At 53.2% G+C, this 18614-nt stretch overlaps 9 protein-coding genes across 9 annotated transcripts; 4 read left to right on the forward strand and 5 right to left on the reverse strand.

The window, feature by feature from the left end:
* Window positions 1-454: 454 nt before the first annotated feature.
* Window positions 455-910, reverse strand: BAUCODRAFT_125866 (uncharacterized protein; the record flags this gene model as incomplete). The annotated part of the gene is made up of 1 exon (XM_007681998.1): window positions 455-910. One exon carries the CDS (start codon window positions 908-910, stop codon window positions 455-457), a length of 456 nt encoding a protein of 151 aa, XP_007680188.1.
* A 189-nt stretch (window positions 911-1099) lies between these two features.
* On the reverse strand, window positions 1100-2107 carry BAUCODRAFT_77213 (uncharacterized protein; the record flags this gene model as incomplete). Its single annotated transcript, XM_007681763.1, has 5 exons — window positions 1100-1142; window positions 1204-1341; window positions 1416-1444; window positions 1499-1994; window positions 2049-2107. 5 exons carry the CDS (start codon window positions 2105-2107, stop codon window positions 1100-1102), a joined length of 765 nt encoding a protein of 254 aa, XP_007679953.1.
* Window positions 2108-2237: 130 nt separating this feature from the next.
* On the reverse strand, window positions 2238-5322 carry BAUCODRAFT_266686 (uncharacterized protein). The gene has a single exon (XM_007681999.1). The coding sequence runs from the start codon at window positions 4923-4925 to the stop codon at window positions 2367-2369; it is 2559 nt and encodes an 852-aa protein (XP_007680189.1). The 5' UTR covers window positions 4926-5322; the 3' UTR covers window positions 2238-2366.
* A 316-nt stretch (window positions 5323-5638) lies between these two features.
* Window positions 5639-7690, reverse strand: BAUCODRAFT_37827 (glycosyltransferase family 2 protein). Its single transcript, XM_007681644.1, has 2 exons — window positions 7253-7690; window positions 5639-7176 (listed from the first exon to the last, which is right to left on the reverse strand). The coding sequence occupies exons 1-2, from the start codon at window positions 7460-7462 to the stop codon at window positions 5962-5964; spliced, it is 1425 nt and encodes a 474-aa protein (XP_007679834.1). The 5' UTR covers window positions 7463-7690; the 3' UTR covers window positions 5639-5961.
* Window positions 7691-8811: 1121 nt separating this feature from the next.
* Window positions 8812-10479, forward strand: BAUCODRAFT_77467 (uncharacterized protein; the record flags this gene model as incomplete). Its single annotated transcript, XM_007681782.1, has 2 exons — window positions 8812-8976; window positions 9073-10479. 2 exons carry the CDS (start codon window positions 8812-8814, stop codon window positions 10477-10479), a joined length of 1572 nt encoding a protein of 523 aa, XP_007679972.1.
* A 714-nt stretch (window positions 10480-11193) lies between these two features.
* BAUCODRAFT_266720 (uncharacterized protein) lies at window positions 11194-12211 on the forward strand. Its single transcript, XM_007682000.1, has 3 exons — window positions 11194-11401; window positions 11452-11649; window positions 11709-12211. The coding sequence occupies exons 1-3, from the start codon at window positions 11231-11233 to the stop codon at window positions 11838-11840; spliced, it is 501 nt and encodes a 166-aa protein (XP_007680190.1). The 5' UTR covers window positions 11194-11230; the 3' UTR covers window positions 11841-12211.
* A 1468-nt stretch (window positions 12212-13679) lies between these two features.
* On the reverse strand, window positions 13680-14372 carry BAUCODRAFT_266749 (uncharacterized protein). The gene has a single exon (XM_007682001.1). It carries the CDS (start codon window positions 14243-14245, stop codon window positions 13952-13954), a length of 294 nt encoding a protein of 97 aa, XP_007680191.1. The 5' UTR covers window positions 14246-14372; the 3' UTR covers window positions 13680-13951.
* Window positions 14373-15902: 1530 nt separating this feature from the next.
* BAUCODRAFT_37830 (uncharacterized protein) lies at window positions 15903-17196 on the forward strand. The gene is made up of 3 exons (XM_007681645.1): window positions 15903-16019; window positions 16080-16323; window positions 16378-17196. The coding sequence occupies exons 1-3, from the start codon at window positions 15934-15936 to the stop codon at window positions 16816-16818; spliced, it is 771 nt and encodes a 256-aa protein (XP_007679835.1). The 5' UTR covers window positions 15903-15933; the 3' UTR covers window positions 16819-17196.
* Window positions 17197-17644: 448 nt separating this feature from the next.
* BAUCODRAFT_77677 (uncharacterized protein) lies at window positions 17645-18586 on the forward strand (the record flags this gene model as incomplete). The annotated part of the gene is made up of 2 exons (XM_007681798.1): window positions 17645-17881; window positions 17939-18586. 2 exons carry the CDS (start codon window positions 17645-17647, stop codon window positions 18584-18586), a joined length of 885 nt encoding a protein of 294 aa, XP_007679988.1.
* Window positions 18587-18614: the final 28 nt, after the last annotated feature.

An 18614-nucleotide genomic window follows, 5' to 3' on the forward strand; every position in this document is an offset into this window, starting at 1 on the left:
TGCACGGTCATACCTGAACGTAGTTCATGTTGCCCGGAGCACGGACTGCCAAAGCACCTTCCTCGGCAATGGGAGCGGCGGAGGCGCTCATGATGGCCATGAGGCCCGCTACAGCGGCGAAGAGCTTCATGTTGTCTAATGGGTCCTTGAGCGAACAAGGACGGAAACGTAGTCAAGAACTATGGTTATACCCTGCTGTTTGCTGTGGGTGCTTGTTGGGCTTGGATGCTCCTCAAGGACTCATCTTCAAGTGGCAGGCAGTGGTTTTTATAGCGTTTCGCCGGCAAAACAAGGTCTGCACGACTGTTTGCTGCGTCGCTGAGGGCACTCTCGGTATAACTTTGTCCGTTAACATGGCTAATACGACGTGAGCACGCGGCGCCTGGTCATTGGCTTGCTGATAGACGCTTAATTATAGGAGCATCGCCGTTGTAGCATAATAGATTGACTGCGTTTAACCGATGCCGTCGTGGTCATGTACAGGTATCTTGTGACCGGCGCGGAGTCGCTTCCGGCAGTAATGGGAAATGGAGTACTGTAGCTTGACACTTGTATTAAGCTCGACTTGCATGGACTGGAGGCAATGGTCGGAGAATACTGGAGCTGCATGAGATATAGCACCCAAACCCTGGAAAAGATGCATGGTCAGGAATTCAGGCTGAAAGCTTCGCAGACGTCCAAACTTCGACGGAGCCTGTACGGACCAAGTAGGGTTAGCAGATCTGCGGAGTGAAACGAGCTGTAACGCTTTGGATATAGTGCACGCGGAGTGCAGGTGGAGACCTGAAGGACCACCATCAAACACCAGCTTTACTTTGTGTTTCAAGGTGCGCGACCGCATTCCTCTTGCGATAACACCTCGAGATGTGCGCGTCCACAATGCACTGGTTGGCATGAGCTTGCAGGGCATGCTGCACCGTACCATATACGCGATATTATGACTGAAATCACAGCGTGTGTTGAGTGAAGCCGTGTCCGGACAATTGTACTTTAGCCTCAAGGTATCAATGAGGCTAGATATCCGCCGAGATAGATATGGCCACGGCTAGCAGCTGTAGCGTAGAAACAAGCGAACGTAGTTGTAATGTGTTGGTCCAGTCTACTTCAAGCCTCCGGAGAGTAGAAGGCTCTGACCCGTCATGCTGAAGGACAATTAGCCTATGCACTCAAGCGAGGCGGAACACTCATGGATATTGCACATACTAGCCAGTCCTACATAGCATCGTCACCACGTTGGCACACTCTTGTGTCGACCCGCTCCGTCCTACAGGTATGTTCTTCACATCGCCTGGAGTACCTTTGAGGTTGTCTTCCGTCGGTATCATTCCTGTACCAGTGATCCTTTTGAGCGATAATACTTTAGCGTTCGCGAGCTTGCAAGCTACGGCAGGCATTATGAGCATCATTTTACGTACATGGCCGGAGCGACATCGTTGAAAGTGATCTAGGTCACAATGTAAGCGCAACCGGTAATGTACGAGGGTTCCAAGTTACGTACTCCGTCCTTACCCATCTTGCTAGCTAGGTTCTTCGACAGACCTTGGACTCCAGCCTTGCTAGCACTGTAGTGACATCCGTTAATGCTTGTGCCGCCTGCCGCTATTGATGAGATGTAGACCACGCGGCCCCAGTGTTGCTCGAGCATATGTGGTACGGCGAGCTTGGTGAGGACAAAGCTGGATCTGAGGTTTACATTGATTGTGTAGTCCCACTCATCAATACTGATATCTAGTATATTGCTCGTCCGCTTGCCATAGCCGGCGTTCACGACTAGAATGTCGGGGTGTCGACCATGCTCACGCTCAACCTCGTCAAATAGTCTGGTCAGATCCTGGTCCTTAGCGACGTCACAATGGTGGCTCGAGACCTGACATCCTGCATCGTGCCCTCTCAGCTGTTTGACCAGCTCTGAGAGGGCGTCCTTGTTGGTGCTATATGTCAGAGCGAGATTGACCCCATGAGCAAGCAAGTCGTGGGCACAAGCAGCTCCAATGCTGTGCTTTGATAGGTAAGCATTCGGTCTATGCAACGGCGAACGTGCTGCGTACCCGCCAGAAGCTCCTGTTATTAAGGCGAGTCTGCCTTTGATCTCATTGTCGACGGTCATGGCAAAGCTGGGTACAAGTCGGGGTCGTGGCTAAGCGTTTGGCGATGGAGAACCTCCAAAAATCACCCCGCTTTAAAGATAGAGTTACGGCATCTGACGGTGATTGTCAAGTTGCCGAAGCCGAATTAGTGTCGCTGCACTGGGTTGTGATACAGTGTCCTCCTTATTCATAGACGTTCTCTCACCCAGCATCGGTTCTTGCTGAATGTATGCATAGACTTTGCGCTGTTTCATTGTCTTATTGCCCGCAAGAAGAGCTCTATGTCTCATCTGCGCGCTTGCTGCTCAACGCATCGCTTACACCCTTGACTTCCTTGCTTAGCTGCTTCGACCATAATGCTACATATCTGCCATTCTCCTGGAACAGACTCTCATGCGTTCCTCGCTCAACGATTTGGCCGTCATGGATCACCAGGATTTGATCTGCATGCTGGATGGTCGACAATCGATGAGCGATAACGAAGGTGGTGCGGCCGGCCGTCAACCGCTTTAGCGCTTGCTGAATTAGCGACTCTGTTTCCGCATCGATCATGCTCGTCGCCTCGTCCAGCAACACAATCTTCGGTTGCCGCAGAATGGCTCTTGCAATGGCGACACGCTGCAGCTCACCGCCTGACAGTTTGACACCGCGTTCTCCGACCGTGGACTTCCACTTGTCTGGAAAGCTTTCGATTTTGTCGTAGATTGCGGCTGCTCGACACGCTTCCATGACCTCCTCGTCGGTAGCGTCTAGGCGTGCGTACTTCAGATTCTCCATAAGTGTAACGTTGAATAAGGCCGGATCTTGTGGTACCATTCCAAAGGAATCTCTCAGGCTATCAAGTGTCACTGTGCGGATGTCCTGTCCGTCAATGCGTATCGAACCGCTGTTAACGTCGTAGTAGCGGTAGAGTAGTTTGAGTAAGGTCGACTTGCCCCCGCCGGTCTCCCCAACAAGGGCAATCGTTTCCCCGGCCTTAGCCCTGAAGCTGACCTTCTGCAGAATAGGCTTACGCGGGTCGTAAGCGAAGTCGACCTGATCGAATTCGACCTCACCTTCTTTGACCACTAACTTAGGGGCGTCGGCCGGACTAGAGACGGTTGGCTTTGTTAACAGGAGCTGGAGTAAGCGCTCCGAATCCGTGAGCATCTGTGAGACCCGCCGAATGGAGTACGAGACTTGCATGAGCGGCGACTCCACAGAGTGCCAGTAAGAAATGAGCGTAATGAAGGCGCCGACTTTCGCTCGACCTTGGATAACTCGGTAAGCGGCTAGGATGGTGGCAGCCAGACGGCCTATCAGCATAATGGAGGATTGGCCGCCGCCTCCGACATAATAGGCCAAGTAATATCGCCACTCTGACGCATTGAACTCCGTCAGACTATTGCCGTAGCGCTCACACTCGTAGGTGCCTCGGTTGAAATGTGAAACCGTCTGCCAGTTGCTGATTGCTTCATTCTGCACTTTCGCCTCATTGCGCCATGCGTTGTTAAACCGCCTTCTCTGTTTCAAGCTCCACTGCGTAGTCTTCGCTCCAATCCACACGTATGCGAGACCGACGACCAGGAGTATTAGGGACATGTATACGTCAAATAGCGTGTACACGTACACGAAGGCAACAGTCAGGTCAATGAGCATTGGGCCGACCTCAAAAGCCACGAATTCCAGCATACCTTGAAGGTTCTGCCCTTGCTCGATTGCGCGTATGAGCTCTCCTGAGCTCTTCTCGTTGTGGAAGTTCATCGACAAACCCATGATGTGCCGGAAAGCGGTAGTACCAATGCTCCTGTAGGCGAACTGCTGTATGCGAAGCTCGGCGAGCGTCTTGATTAGCGATATGCCGACGCCGGATTGCAGCCATGTCAGTACTAGCCAGACTTGAAGAGCCGGCCATGGTATGGTGCCACTACCCGCCTTCTCAGCCAGGCGTTCTGTCAAGATGCCAAGCTGCCTTGGGACTAGCACGTTTAAGAAGCGCTCTGCCAGAAGCACACAAGCTACAGCTGCCATGCATACTTGCACGACTCGATCGCGGCCTGGCCAGAGAATGGGGATGAAGACCTTGAAGTCTTTCAAGTAATTGAACCAGTTGCCAGACTTTTGGAGCCTGGCGCGCTGTTGTGCTCGAAGCTCCTTATCAAGCTTGGCATCCTCGATATCACTTGCGGCGACTGAGATGTCATCATCGTCGTCTTCTAAATCTCCTCCTGAGTGCAGTGCTGACGAGTTCGTATCCACGCCGTATCCTGATGATGAGGAAGACTTGAAGACGTGGCCGTCGGCTCCATTTGCCAGAAGCGGTTCAGTCTCGTCGAGATGTCTGCTGCGTGAACGGCGTTTATACAACACATATATCGACCCGACTACAGCCAGTACAAGCAGAGCCAGCGTTCGAATGATGTGCAATACTATCCGCAATCCTGAGGTACCATCGGATGTCGACAGGGTCTGTAACGTAGCCATTAAGACTTCTGTCGCGAAGCCTACCGCGAAAGCGCCAACGTATGGGTGCCAGAGCGGCATCTGGTTTTCCAGAATGCCGAGTGTAAGAGCACCATACACCAAGAAGCTCGTCAGAAGATTGACAGTAGTCGCCTGCGTGGTAACGGAGCCCTCTTGCCCAACAAACAAGGTAAAGCCTTCGCTGACGATGGCGGCCAGGTACGTCAAGAGCAGGCAAGCAGCGAAATACCGTCGGCTACGATCGCCAGCGGTCTTCATCGGCTCTTGAAGAATACATGCCGCAATGGTCTTTGCGACCAGAAAGTACACAGTTACCAGGAGAGGGGACAGGTATTCGAAGGTTTCCAAGGCGACTGCGGTCCGAGAATGCACCATGATGGCGAAGGGATAGGATGGGAATTGGTGCTGCACCAGCCAGACGAGAGACCGCGACCGAGCTCTCTATCTTCTCTCATACGCAGGTAGGCCGGCACTGTGTAGGCAGGATCGAATCACGTGATCATTCCGGTGGCCAGCCTAGGTTATGACTGATGTATGTCCCAATCATGAGTCAAAGGGAAGAAGGTTCTTTTACCGTTCACCGGTCCGCTCTCTTCTGCCTGAAATTACGTGATGGCTGCTGGCGACGTTGTAAGGAATGTTTGCTCACTCACCTCAGCTGTGCTGCTGACGCTTGCAGGCCCGCTCACGAGAATACTGCAGCGCCTTCCCAGCGATAGATATGATGGAATGGCGGTGACAGGCGGTGCACGGTCTCAGTCCGACGCTAGGCGTAGCTTTGTCTTGCTGTACACCGGTATGCAGATACATTCTCACGGATCGCTGACAGCTGAGCATGACGGTGTTAGAGTGAAGCGCTATGTGCACTCAGCGCCAGCTTTATCCCCAATGGTGCGCCCATGCAGTGTCAGGCCAGCGTGGATGTCAAGCTGCAGAGTGCAAAGGAGCAGCTGCGTGGCGGAGCCGCGACGCTAGTGTGGAGCCAGATCCGCAAGGAGAAGTCATAGAATGCCTTGGCGTAAGTGGCGCGTTCGACGAATGAACTTCACCCTATCGTCCTCCTTGGGTTGCTTCCTCAACGCATCACTCCTCGTTGCCGCAGTCGTCATTGTGTACAGGAGTTCAGACGACCGCATCTCAGCGTGGGAAGAATATATGTTACTACGTGCGGCGAGATCACATAGAACTCCCGGGCATTTGAACGAGGTGAGAGCATAGACAATGTCACTGTTGTTTGCTACACACAGACACTTTTGCTACTCACCACATTGTTTGCTTGCCTCCGGTAGGATTTGGTCCCGTCGACATGCACATGCTACGCAATCAATGTGCGGAAAGACCTTGCCACTCACGCCCGGTTTGACGGCAGGAGAAGTAGTCTCCTCCCACCATTGTTCGGCCTGTGGTAGGGTTAGCAAGGTTCGCTAACGAACCATGAATGTCGCAACTTACTAAAAGTCGGCTCGTGGTACGCCTCAGTCTCCTGCATCGCACGCCTCAACAGCGGGACAACTTCCGTGCGCGTCGCGCGAGCGTGCTGCAGCTGATCCAAGTCCTGGGAACCCCAGTGCGTCTTTGTGAGGGTGAGTAGAGCGTAGATGTTGATAATACCATGGAGATAGCTGAATACGATCGATGCCGGTATGTAGATCATGTCCTGTGGATGTTGGAAGAAATGCGGAAGCAGCTTGAGGACCTTGACGAGAAAGACCCACAATGCAAGGCATTCGCAAGCTGCAATGCGAGACTCTTCGTAGGCTGACAGTGATGTGTACAGGAGTGCGAAAATCGATCCGTCCACGAGCGCCGCCGGAGTCTGGAATTGACCGATGTATATGACATAGAGGCCCCAGTACATCGATGTGAACCAGTACCGCTCATTCTCCATGACGGTAAGGTTTCCGCGCCAGTGGGCCCGCGCCCAGCGAAGGCACTGCGCAATATACTTTGGACTGTCTTCCATGTTGGTTTCAATGACGGAGCGGGAGTCGCACTGTATGGCGATTGACCAGCCATGCGAGTAGACGTACCTAGTGAGGCACTTGTCATCGTCGGTGTTGAGCGGCCTGCCTCTCCAGTGGTCGTTTAAGAAGTAGTGGAAGAACTCTTCGCTCTTCAATATCTCGGTTTTATAGGCTGCAGTCCTCCCGGAAAGCGTGGACAGCGAGCCATCGATGGCATTGGTCGCGATGTTGTTCCAAACTCGCCGCTCAAGATATGCGATGCCGAGGAAGTTCCAAATGCTTGTGAGGAAAGAATGGTTCCGCGAAACCCGCTGCCGAGTACCACCTGCACCTGTCTTCGGATCCTCAAAAATGGCCAGCAGGTAGTCCAGATACTGCTCGGGCCACAGTACGTCGTCGTCGGCAAACACTATGATGTCGGTTTCGACTTCCTTCAGCGCTCTAATCATTTGTCGACGCTTGTTCAGTTTGTCGACATCGAGTACGCGCACCCTCTTGAAAGACTTGAGTGAGCAGATATGTTCTATCAAGCTGACATTGGCCTTCGCTGTCACGACAAGCACCGCCGCAGGCGAGCATGCGGTGACGCTTTGAAGACATTTCGTGAGCTCCGTCTCCGACTTAAATGTGGTCGGCACAATGACCGTCACGTCTTCGCTTAGGTATGCAGGGTTCTCTCGAATTGGCTTTGGGCGGTAGAGGCAGAAAGTAACGATGCTGACCAGTGTGCGCACATAGCGAAAGAGGAAGAGCACAGAAAAGGTTGTAAGCAGCAGATGCTCTACGAGCCGCATGGCAGCTGCTGCTTGGATGGCTATGCGTCGGTTGACGATCTAGCTGTGTTTTGGTTCGAGCTGTGACCGGATGCTTGAGCGAGCGGACGGTCTCGAGTATTCCCACTGCGCGCCAAGCGCTGTGAATGGCCTCTTTCACTTGTTGAGACATCATCCTCGGTGCGTATGCGACTCAACCTATTCGATAATGCATTCATTTTGCACATTGGCATTGTGAGTGACAGGACGAGCAGCCATATTTGGCGGATGTGTATACACACACTCACGTCTGGGGTAGCCGTGAATGGCAATGTACGCTGCACAATGGGATCAGCCGAGACGCAAGAAGCGAACCCTTGTTGAATGCCTCATTGGTGCATTTCGGTAAGTAGAAGTGTGAAGTGACGTTTAGACGAAGACGCCAACACTCTCCAAGAATTTGCCTACCAAACCAGACTCTGAAACCGTTCATCAAAATTGGACCAGCGCTTGATCATGTGTCGAGACTCGCGAACGCCCTCGACCATAAGGCGCCGCTTATTACCCGACATCTTTTTATCGACTAAGAGAACCCTGAATCCCGGTCAGCGATGTGCTTCTACCACGTCTACGTCTGTCAAGGCTGTGGAGTCTACCTCTTCCCTACAACGTTCCACTGCAGAGGTAGACGCTTCCGCTACGAGGTTATGACTTACCCAGCAACGATCGTGCGTGTCTTAAGCGGAACCTTGTGTCTGCACTCCAGCGAGCACACTCCTTCACATTCAGCTAAACGGCCAACGATGTATGTCGACGCTGTGGGCAACGTATGGCGCTACGTAGAACGATTGACACCGAATCATCAGGACAATGGGAGCAAGTCTAGGTATTGCAAACATGAACCGAGACAGGCCGGATGCTGACGACAAATGTTTCGAACGGTCACGACTTCAGAGCCGTCCGCATTGTGTGGCACTCATCTTGGCAGAGGCTCACCGCGGCCCCAAAATTGAATACGCGACTGAAGCGATGTACTTTGAAAGATGAGAACAGCTGCGCAGAAGGTTTCCGAGTAACATCTAGGAGGACGTTTAGTGTCGGCGGAGGAAATGCTCATATCAGGCCACCTCGAGCCTGCGGTATGCCTCCTCTCACTATAAACACATGAGGTCCTCGAGGTCCCTCGCTGTTAGGCTTCTAGGCCCTTCATCCCTTCCGAATCTGGAATCATAGATGCTCGTCCCATAGTGCCTGTGCTTGTGTAACAGTGGAAGGCCCTCGAGGTCGGTTATGTCTCTCCACATGCCAGCATTTTGCGGCGTCTTGCATCCCCTTTGGGTCAACTTCCCGGCGATCTCCAATCCAGCGTCTCGGAAGAGTGGAGCTCGCATGTGCTCACTTACCGCAATGATCTGTTCATGACCACGGAGATCAATTTCTCTTGTTGGTGTGACCGTCTACTCCTCGCCTAGCAATTTCATCAGGCAATCAGGCAGCGTATTACAGAGTAAATCTTCGTCTTATCAGAAGCATTGGCTTGCTGTGATGGAAGTACCTATAGCCAAGTCGCTGAGCGACATATACCCTCAAGATGCAGTTGAAAGTCAGACTCGAAGATGGAACAACCTCATCAAGACTTTCAAGGAGAGCTATGGGAAGCTGCCCGACTTCGTCTCACGAAGTCCTGGGCGAGTAAATATTATCGGCGAGGTAGGCATGCCAGTAGTTGGAGCCTACGCCACAGTCTCTTACTATCTTCTGATGATGGTGTCTGGAACTAAACATCCAAGCTGACACGGCTGCCAGCACATCGACTATTGTCTTTACGAAGTGCTTCCAATGGCTATTGAGGCCGACGTACTGCTGGCCGTTTCCGTCCACGATCAGGAACCGGGCCCAAGTACTGTACGCTTAACCAACGTTCACCAACAGAAGTTTGAGAGCAAAGAGTTCGACATTCCAGACACTGGCGACGTACATATTGATTCATCAACGCTCGAATGGACAAATTACTTCAAGTCCGGTTTAAGCGGCGCAACCGAGCTATTACGAAAGAAGCGCAAAGACTTCCAGCAAAGCGTAGGAATGAACATCCTCGCAGACGGTACAGTACCATCTGGCGGCGGGTTGTCGAGCAGTGCAGCATTTGTTTGTTCCAGCGCTTTAGCGGTGATGCGAGCAAACGGTGAGGCAAAGATCGACAAGAAGGAGCTTGTCGAACTTGCCATTGTGTCCGAACGCGCAGTAGGTGTGAACTCTGGAGGCATGGATCAGTCCGCATCCGTCTTTCCACTGCAAGGCTCCGCTTTATATGTCTCCTTCGTTCCTGAGCTGTCCGCGAAGAACGTGGCATTTCCAGAGTTGAAGTCTCCGCTTGTCTTCGTCATTGCGCAGTCGTTTGTCGCAGCTGACAAGCATGTCACCGCACCCGTGTGCTACAACCTTCGTGTGGTCGAGGTGACACTGGCGGCATTGGTGCTGGCTAGAATCTTCGGCATCAAACAGTTACCATCTGATGCTGGTCCGCTTGGTGTCAGCTTAAGAGGCTTCCACGACGCCTACTTTCAGGAGAAAGAAGGTATCAAGAACAACCACACCGTGTCCAAGGCCGAATTTCGGGACCAGCTGCAGAGCCTGGTCGAGAAGATTGACCATTACCTTCCGCAAGAAGAAGGCTACACCCGCCAGCAGCTTTCGGAGATTTTGGGCATGAGCATAGACGAGATCGAGACTAAGTACATGAAGAAGTTTCCAATACGTGCAGATAGGTTCAAGCTGCGGCAGCGAGCGTTGCATGTCTTCGGCGAGGCGATTCGCGTACTGCAGTTTTATGAACATCTTTCGACGAATCCACCAAAGGATGAGAAGGAGAACGCCGAACTACTGAAAGCGCTTGGAGCGCTCATGAACGACACGCAAGACTCTTGCCGCGACCTCTTCGAGAACTCCTGCCCTGAGCTCGACGAGCTGTGCCAGCTCGCGCGCTCTGCTGGGGCGTACGGCAGTAGGTTGACGGGTGCAGGCTGGGGTGGGTGCTCAGTGCATCTTGTGCCGATTGACAAGGTCGACAAAGTGAAGCGCAAGTGGGTTGACGAATACTACCTGAGGCGTTTCCCAGACATGACCGAAGAAAAGCTGAAAGAAGCGATCGTGGTTAGTAAACCGGGCAGTGGGAGCTGCTTGCTTGAAGTTCATGGCAAGGGGACGGTATAGCTGCATTGCGCACGTTGGACAGCACGGTCAGCTACATCATGAGATCCTTCGATCATGCACGTTGTTGGACGCTTGTGCGAGCATAGACAAAAAGATCCCTGACAAGGTGGTCGCGGCTGTCCGAGGGAACTCCTTCTAACAGGGTGCTACTACATGGTCTTGCTGGCCACCTTGCCACTGCACCCGGGACTTGGTCATGGAGTAGCGCACGATGCGCTCAAGCGAGCGGCTCGATTCCAGCCGAGACTGCAGTTGACGCAGTTCCAAAGATCGGAAGAGCAATGTCAAGCAGATAAAGGCGAGTTAGTGCAGGGAACCGAAATAGCATGCTCGAATCGACAACCCCGACCGGCTGAAGCAGACTTCGCTATCAAGATCTCCTGCGGACAAAATGTGAGCTGCTGCAGACCAAGGAAACACCGCCGACGGTCAGAAAGCGATCGTGATGAGGCGGAGACGAAGCAGATGTACTTAAGTAAGGTTCTCCTACGACATATGCACCAACTTGTCGTCAAAGTCGGCAAGTTCTTGGCGAACTGGATCAGACCATCTCTCAAGTGGTCTCCGCAATTTTCGCGTGGCATTATCAGGCAATTTCTAGTCGCTACGCTTAAACCATTGGAACAAATAATGCCGTACTGTATAGAAAGCCCGTGCACTCTTTACTTCTACATTGTCCGTGCGCTGTGATTCTAGCTCTATATTTCGCGCCGAACGAGAGCATTTCTCTCGTCTTCTGCACTGCACTTAAATGCATGTAATAACCAAAGAGATGGTCCGTCATGCGCCGTGGGCTCCCACACGGCCACTGAAATGGCGGTGCGGTGTTAGTCGGCGACAGTCAGGTCGGACATATGCTTTGCAGGCGGACAAAACATTACAACCTTCTGTGCGACCGCACACTGCACCCATTGCCGCTCAGGTACAGCCTGTCGCACCTCAACAGCACACATCACACTCACTGCCGCGAAGCCTGACACGGAAAGATCGTATTCATATCACAATTCTCTTTACCATGCTGGCCACGGCACCTCCTTTGCTATATTTCTACTACCAATACCGGAAGTCTTACGTGGAGGAGAAGAGACAGCGGATGCTGCGAGATGCTCATGCGAGGCTGAATGCTACATCTGGGGCCTGAACCCCCGTGGACTAGGATGCTCGCTCGGGGTTCGCACACCTCCCTAAGATATACAAAGGCTTTGGACAACGCGATGACAATGGATCAGGTGGAAGGCCACAAAGAAGTCGAAGCCATGCAATCTGGACTTCGAGATAACTCGACAGCGGGCTGCCGTGCTCTAGCATCGGCTTCTTCACGGTCAGCAACAGACGCAACGATACGTGGAACATTGCATTGATACCAATTGCGCCGTAACATACAGCAAATCATGTCGTACCTACTAACCCACCATGACTATGCTGAAGCGCGCATGTTCAGCGCTCGGAGAGCTCTAAGAGCCGCGTACGATGAGCGGCAGTTGTTTCGCAATGCAGCAATCGCTGCACAACATGTCGTAAACTTGCTCAAGCTCTCTGTGGTTCTCGACAAGGCAATCGGCACCTGAAGTGCTGCGTACAGCAGAGGTCACCAGATAAGCTGCCGCTGCCGTGCGAAGCGCTCGTAAAAGACGCAAAGTCTGCTGTCGATGCTCTAGAGACGGCTAGTTTAAGGACATTCGAACCATGGTAGTAGAACACGAGGCGAGATAGTCGAAGCCGAAATTGAAACAAAACCCAAGCCTAGGCCTAAACCGGGGGAGAAGGGAACGACAAGGGCGCAAGCTCGGCAAGGAACTTATCGAAAAGCGCCAGAAGCTAGTCAAGAATGGCACCGTGCTCGTACTGAAGCCTTCCAAGACACGTCCAACATGACCGCCTTCCGGAAAATTACAGATGGACTTTCCCAGGAGGCCGCTTGTAAAGTCGAAGCGAAGAATTGGGCATTGAAGGCATGCAAGTGTGTCATCACTAAGATATTTGGAGGGCGAGCGAGCCTGAAGAGTGACCGCCTGCGTTTCCACCCTGACACATTCTCGGCTTGTACCGGAGCAAGAACGTGCGCATGTTCAGAAGTGTGCGACGAGGTAATTGTGATGGTTGATGCGGTGTATCACTGATGCGATGTATCACAGACGCAAAGTGGATGTAGGAGATCTCATGGCTTTTTTATGGCCAGTGCCCGACGTTGCCCCTGTATCCTGGTGTGTTCGGATAAAGCTGGAAGGCGCGCTGGTCCATTTGGCCACCCTCACAGCACGGTCCTCGTTGTTGGCGTTTCCACACGTTGTCGAAAGTCTGACTGTCTTTTGTCTTCATCAACAGTGCGATGCTGCAGCCGCAGTCACGTGGGAACCATATTCCAACCCTTGGCTTCGATCTTTGGGCGTGGCGTGATGTAGCGTCGCTGCTGCATCACGCCCCCTTACTCCCACCCACCACACTGGAACTCGAACGAAATCACCATCACGCCGTCCAGCAGTCAAGTTTGGGAACGACATAGGTGTTGTGGAGAGACAGCGGTCGCAGCCGCACAAGAGGTTATGTCAAACGTTCCGGATGATGCACGCTACTGAAGGACGCTGCAGTGTCGCCGACGCCACGCTCAATAAAACGCAGTCGTACGGCTTTGCGAACCAGGCTTCTACGGCATTCTGCGAGACGGAGCTAGAAGCAGCCGTGCGGCAGGAGACAGGAGCTTTGCACACCACGTCGGCCGTATGGGCAGCATTGAAGGAGTCAAAAAGGAAGGAGAAGGAGCTTCGGGGAATTATGGCGAGCCGGCTGGGAGTGGTATTCGAGGCGCAAATGCAGAGGAATACGTGCGTTGCGAAATCACCGCAACCGGAATGCACTTTCAGAAGCTTACCTCCCACAGAACTCGCAAATATCGAACGCCTGCGACATCTTCCCAGCTCAATCAGCTGAATATCTCCAAGCCCTGATCCAGTCGTCACCTTCCACAAACTCGGGTACGCAGCTTCTACCGACTACAGCACGATGACATCGTTCCCAGAGCCACCCAGCATCGCACCGTGCCAACAAACGACTTGTTGTCGAGAGCCGTGCTACAAGGGCTCTGGAAGCCTGCCCCTGCAACATACGTTCTGCATTTGCAGGGGTGATAGATCTTAAAAGCAGAGCGGAACAGGTGGCACCCAGACAGGTTCAGTCGCTGGCAGCCTTGATTGCGCGAAGGCTTCCAACGAAGGGCGCAGGAGGTGTTGGTAGTGCTGAGTGCGATGCTAGAGGCGCACTAGACGGGCTTGGAACGTGAATGTGTCCGACTATCGGGAAGCAAGAAGCTATTAAGCGGCGTTTATATTGCTCTTCTACGCGGCTGGTATCCCCGGTTTGACTACTGCATGTATACGTAGCTTGTCGCCCGATACTGGCGCATACCATGCTGATGTGCTCTAAAGTGGGCACATTCGAAGGCTCGTTCAGTGTTCCTGGCGGCTGGAACAGTTGACTACGGGCTCGCACTTACATGCAGCCAATGGGAGCTCCGGACTTTTAGCCACGCACTCATGGCTCCCAGCGGTGTTTGGGCAGAGTTCGACCGTTCAGAGAGCCTACAACAGGCTTCGCAGAGCATAAGGTCATTCGTGCTATGCGACCATTGTTCACAGGAGGTCTTACGACGCGACGATTTGGTTCTGCTCAACAACGCGCGTGTATGTAGGCAGACAGAGGCAGCCGTAGATGTTATTTTCGGTAGAATGGTGATCGTCAAGCCTGTGCCGTGAATGCTCCCCCACAGCATTGACTCGCATGATTCGCTGCAAGCGCAGGAACCGGCCCAAGCGCTGGTGATGCCCTGATCTGGCGGGCCAGAATAACCGCAGCATCTCCGTGAACGGTGGTGAACGCAGTGAGTCGCAATACCATCAACGTCTAACTCAATGTTGACATTCAACGGCGTTCCGTGTCGAGGCGAGTGGTGAGACACAGCGCTCCCATGCGCCAAACGCCACCGCCTATCGCGCAACCCGGTAGCTGCTTCTGAACGCTGCTACTGCTATTTCCCATCCAGCATTGGTTGACGACGCGCACGACGCCGCATCACGTGAGGCGCACAGCACATCCGCACCATGAATGGCACGGATAGCATCAAGAAAGCAGCCGTCAACAAGGTGAAGCAGGTTGCGGGCGTGGCGACGAGCAATGGCAGCGCCAGTAGTGGGAACGGCAAGACAAAGCGGCGAAAGCAGGATTTGAAACCAATCATCACTACCGAGCAGCAGCAAGCCGGCGGGAACCCGTACAGGTGAGTACGAATGAGAGTCAGTAAGCTTGGTGGCTTTGGTGGGTAACGGTGACCGCCATGGGCTGTGGCCTTGTTACGCGAAACCCTTCTGCCAGCGCTTCCATGCAAACATCCACGTAGCACCCCGTCGCTGCGCCGAGAAGCTGCGCCGCCTTCGCTACATACTCAACGTAGACCCGAGACACCGCTGCGTGCACAGTCCACGCATGGACTCGCTAGAGGGCGACATGCTAATTGATGACTTCACGTATAGTGCGCAGAGTACCTCTTCACCATTAAACCATCAGAAAGCGCAATATGGGCAGGAGCTCCAGCAGTCGCCCACCGACTCCGACGACGACGATGACGACGGCACCGAAAACACAGCCGACGAGGAGGACTCGGAAGACTACTGCAAAGGTGGCTACCACCCCGTACAAGTAGGCGAACAGTACAAAGATGGCAAGTACACAGTCGTGCGGAAGCTGGGTTGGGGCCACTTTTCAACAGTGTGGCTGTCTAAAGACAACACAACCGGCAAGCATGTAGCCCTGAAGGTCGTCAGATCGGCGGCGCACTACACGGAGACTGCGCTGGACGAGATCAAGCTGCTGAACAAGGTTGTCGAGGCGAACAAGGATCACCCGGGCAGGCGGCACGTCGTGAGTCTGCTCGATTCCTTCAACCACAAAGGACCGCACGGCATGCACGTCTGCATGGTGTTCGAAGTGCTTGGCGAGAACCTGCTCGGCTTGATCAAGCGCTGGAACCACCGCGGTATTCCCATGCCGTTGGTCAAGCAAATCACTAAGCAGGTTCTGCTCGGCCTCGACTACCTCCATCGCGAATGTGGCATCATTCATACGGATCTCAAGCCGGAGAACGTGCTCATCGAAATCGGCGACGTTGAGCAAATAGTCAAGACATACGTCAAGGACGAGAATAAGGAGAAGGACGACCACCGCAACGGCCGACGGAGAAGGAGAACACTCATCACCGGCAGCCAGCCCTTACCGAGCCCACTGAATGCAAGTTTCTCGCAGACAGATCTCATGGGTCAATACCCAGGTAGTACGCAGAGCCTAAACAGGATCTTGAGCGAAAACAAAGGTAATGGCCCCATCTCCGGTGCGTCTCCTACGGGTAAGGACGGCGCTGAGATGAGCGGTGCAGCAGGCTCAAGTGCATCCCTCGAGTCAAAGTCAATGCTGGAAAGCTTAGGCATCAAGCCAGGCTCGCCAGACGCCTCGAGCGAGAGGAACGACCCGCAAAAGGAGCGCGAGAAGACTGCGTGAGTACTGAAGCAACGCGTGATCGTACGAATCTAGGTGTGACTGATGGCTAGGCGCAGAGACATACTTGCGAACAACGTCTCGGATATGGACCTTGGCAGTTCGCACGCAGTCCAGCCCAAGGAACTGGAGAAGACTGACGGCATCGATATCATTTCAGTGAAGATTGCAGATCTCGGCAACGCATGCTGGGTCGGCCATCACTTTACGAACGACATTCAGACACGACAGTACCGCTCACCGGAAGTGATTTTGGGTGCTAAATGGGGTGCAAGCACCGACGTCTGGAGTATGGCGTGCATGGTAAGCATTGTAATACTGCTTGACGAAGTTTTGGCAGGGTTGATGTGTTGCTAGGTCTTTGAACTGATCACAGGCGACTACCTCTTCGACCCTCAATCCGGCACCAAGTATGGCAAGGACGATGACCACATTGCCCAGATCATCGAACTCCTCGGCACCTTCCCTAAGTCTCTCTGCATCTCCGGCAAGTGGTCGCAAGAGATCTTTAACCGCAAAGGCGAGCTGCGCAACATCCACCGACTTCGCCACTGGGCGCTACCCGACGTGCTCCGGGAGAAGTACCACTTCAGTGTCGAGGAGTCGAAGCGGATTGCTGACTTCTTACTACCCATGCTGGAACTCTTACCGGCCGAACGGGCCAATGCCGGCGGCATGTCGAACCATGCATTCATGGACGGCACGAAGGGGATGGAGGGCGTTACGCTCCCGGTGGAGGTGGGCAGCAAGGGTGACGGGATCGAAGGATGGGCGACGGAAATCAAGAAGGTACGGTAGCGGTGAGCGTTGGAGCAGATTTGAGCATGGCGCAACAGGACCAACAGACGGTGCGAAGACTTGCTGCCGTCAAGACTTGGCCCATGAATGAAAGCAATGACGAAGTGTTCATATGCTCCTTAGTCACTCCTTCAAGGCGCATTTGCTTGCTTGCTCGCATAGTGCAAGTAAGCTGCCTATAAACTTGACGAATACAGCACGATGAATCGGCGTTGCACTCAGCTTTGTGGTGGTCGTGTATTTGTGCGCCGGTGAGGGAATGGCGTTGTATGGGGGCTATGTAGAGCTTCTTGGATTGGTTATGCAGCACGAAGGCTACACCAGCATGCTATTGTATTGCTTTCACTCATTCTTGTAAGGCATCGCCATGTCGACCTGATCTCGAAAGCCTCTCCGTGTTCCGGCCACAGTCTTCGCCGTTGAATCGAAGATGGCGCTGACTAACAGCCCGCTTCGGCGAGACCCCTCTGACCCTGACGCTGTCAGGGACGGCGGAAGCTTTGCATTAGTGAGGCTAGCGGCACCAAAGATTGGGATTGTGGTTCGATTCGAGCTCGAAGGCGAGACGTTTAAACATTCGACTTTCGAACGTTCGCCTCTCCTTCTCTGTGTGCTTGTGATAGCGTTCTTTCACTGGACTGTCCTTGACACAAGTTATATAGCGGCGTCCAAGGAAGATGGCGGCTCTTACGACGTACACAATGGACGTGTTGTAGGTCTCACCTGTTACCCATGATGGGATGAACGAAGCATGTAGCCAATGCATCGACACTGACGACTGTGACAATACAGCAATAACGCCACCTATACCTCGATCGCGGATGCTATGCTGCCGCACACGCAGAATACCTATTGGCATGAGTTCTCCGAGATTTCGAAATACAATGTCCAGCTCAACTACTTCGAGAGATTATGGGCGGCATGGTATGCCTTCATTGGCAATGACGTCTTGGCTACCGGCATCATGAGCTTCTTGATGCACGAGATTGTGTACTTTGGCCGGAGTCTACCGTGGATGATCATCGACCGGATACCGTCGCTGAACAAGTACAAGATCCAAGGTGTAAGTCTGGGTTGGGTGGAATGGTGGAAGATACTCTCGTGCTGACGATGCCCACAGCAGAAGGTGCCTTCGGCAAAGGAGCAGTGGGATTGCGCCAAGCTGGTACTGTTGAGCCACTTCACCGTCGAGCTGCCGCAGATTTGGTTCTTCCACCCCTTGGCGCAATTCTTCGGCTTGTCAACTACTGTACCATTTCCGTCGATCTTCACCATGGCCTACCAAATCGCCATCTTCTTCGTCCTGGAAGATACATGGCACTATTGGACCCATCGCGCGCTGCACTGGGGACCACTATACAAAAACATCCATAAGATCCATCACCAGTACTCCGCGCCGTTCGGTCTTGCTGCTGAGTATGCATCGCCAATTGAGGTTATGATTCTGGGCCTTGGGACCGTAAGCTCGCCAATTTTATGGTGCGCCATCACTAAGGACCTACATATTCTGACGATGTACATCTGGATCGTATTGCGATTGTTCCAAGCGATTGATGCGCACTCCGGCTATGATTTCCCCTGGAGTCTGCACCACTTCTTGCCTTTCTGGGCCGGCGCGGATCACCACGATACTCATCATGAGAAGTTCATCGGAAACTACTCGAGTTCGTTCCGGTGGTGGGACTATGTGCTCGATACTGAGAGCGGTCCAGAGGCAGCGAAAAGACGGCGAGAGCGTAAGCTGGCAAGCTCTAAGAAGGCGCAATAGAGTGACCGTTAGCATTGTGTTCTGCTCT

The sequence above is a fragment of the Baudoinia panamericana genome (genome assembly GCF_000338955.1).
Source record: "Baudoinia panamericana UAMH 10762 unplaced genomic scaffold BAUCOscaffold_12, whole genome shotgun sequence".
Taxonomy (NCBI): Eukaryota; Fungi; Ascomycota; class Dothideomycetes; order Mycosphaerellales; family Teratosphaeriaceae; genus Baudoinia; species Baudoinia panamericana.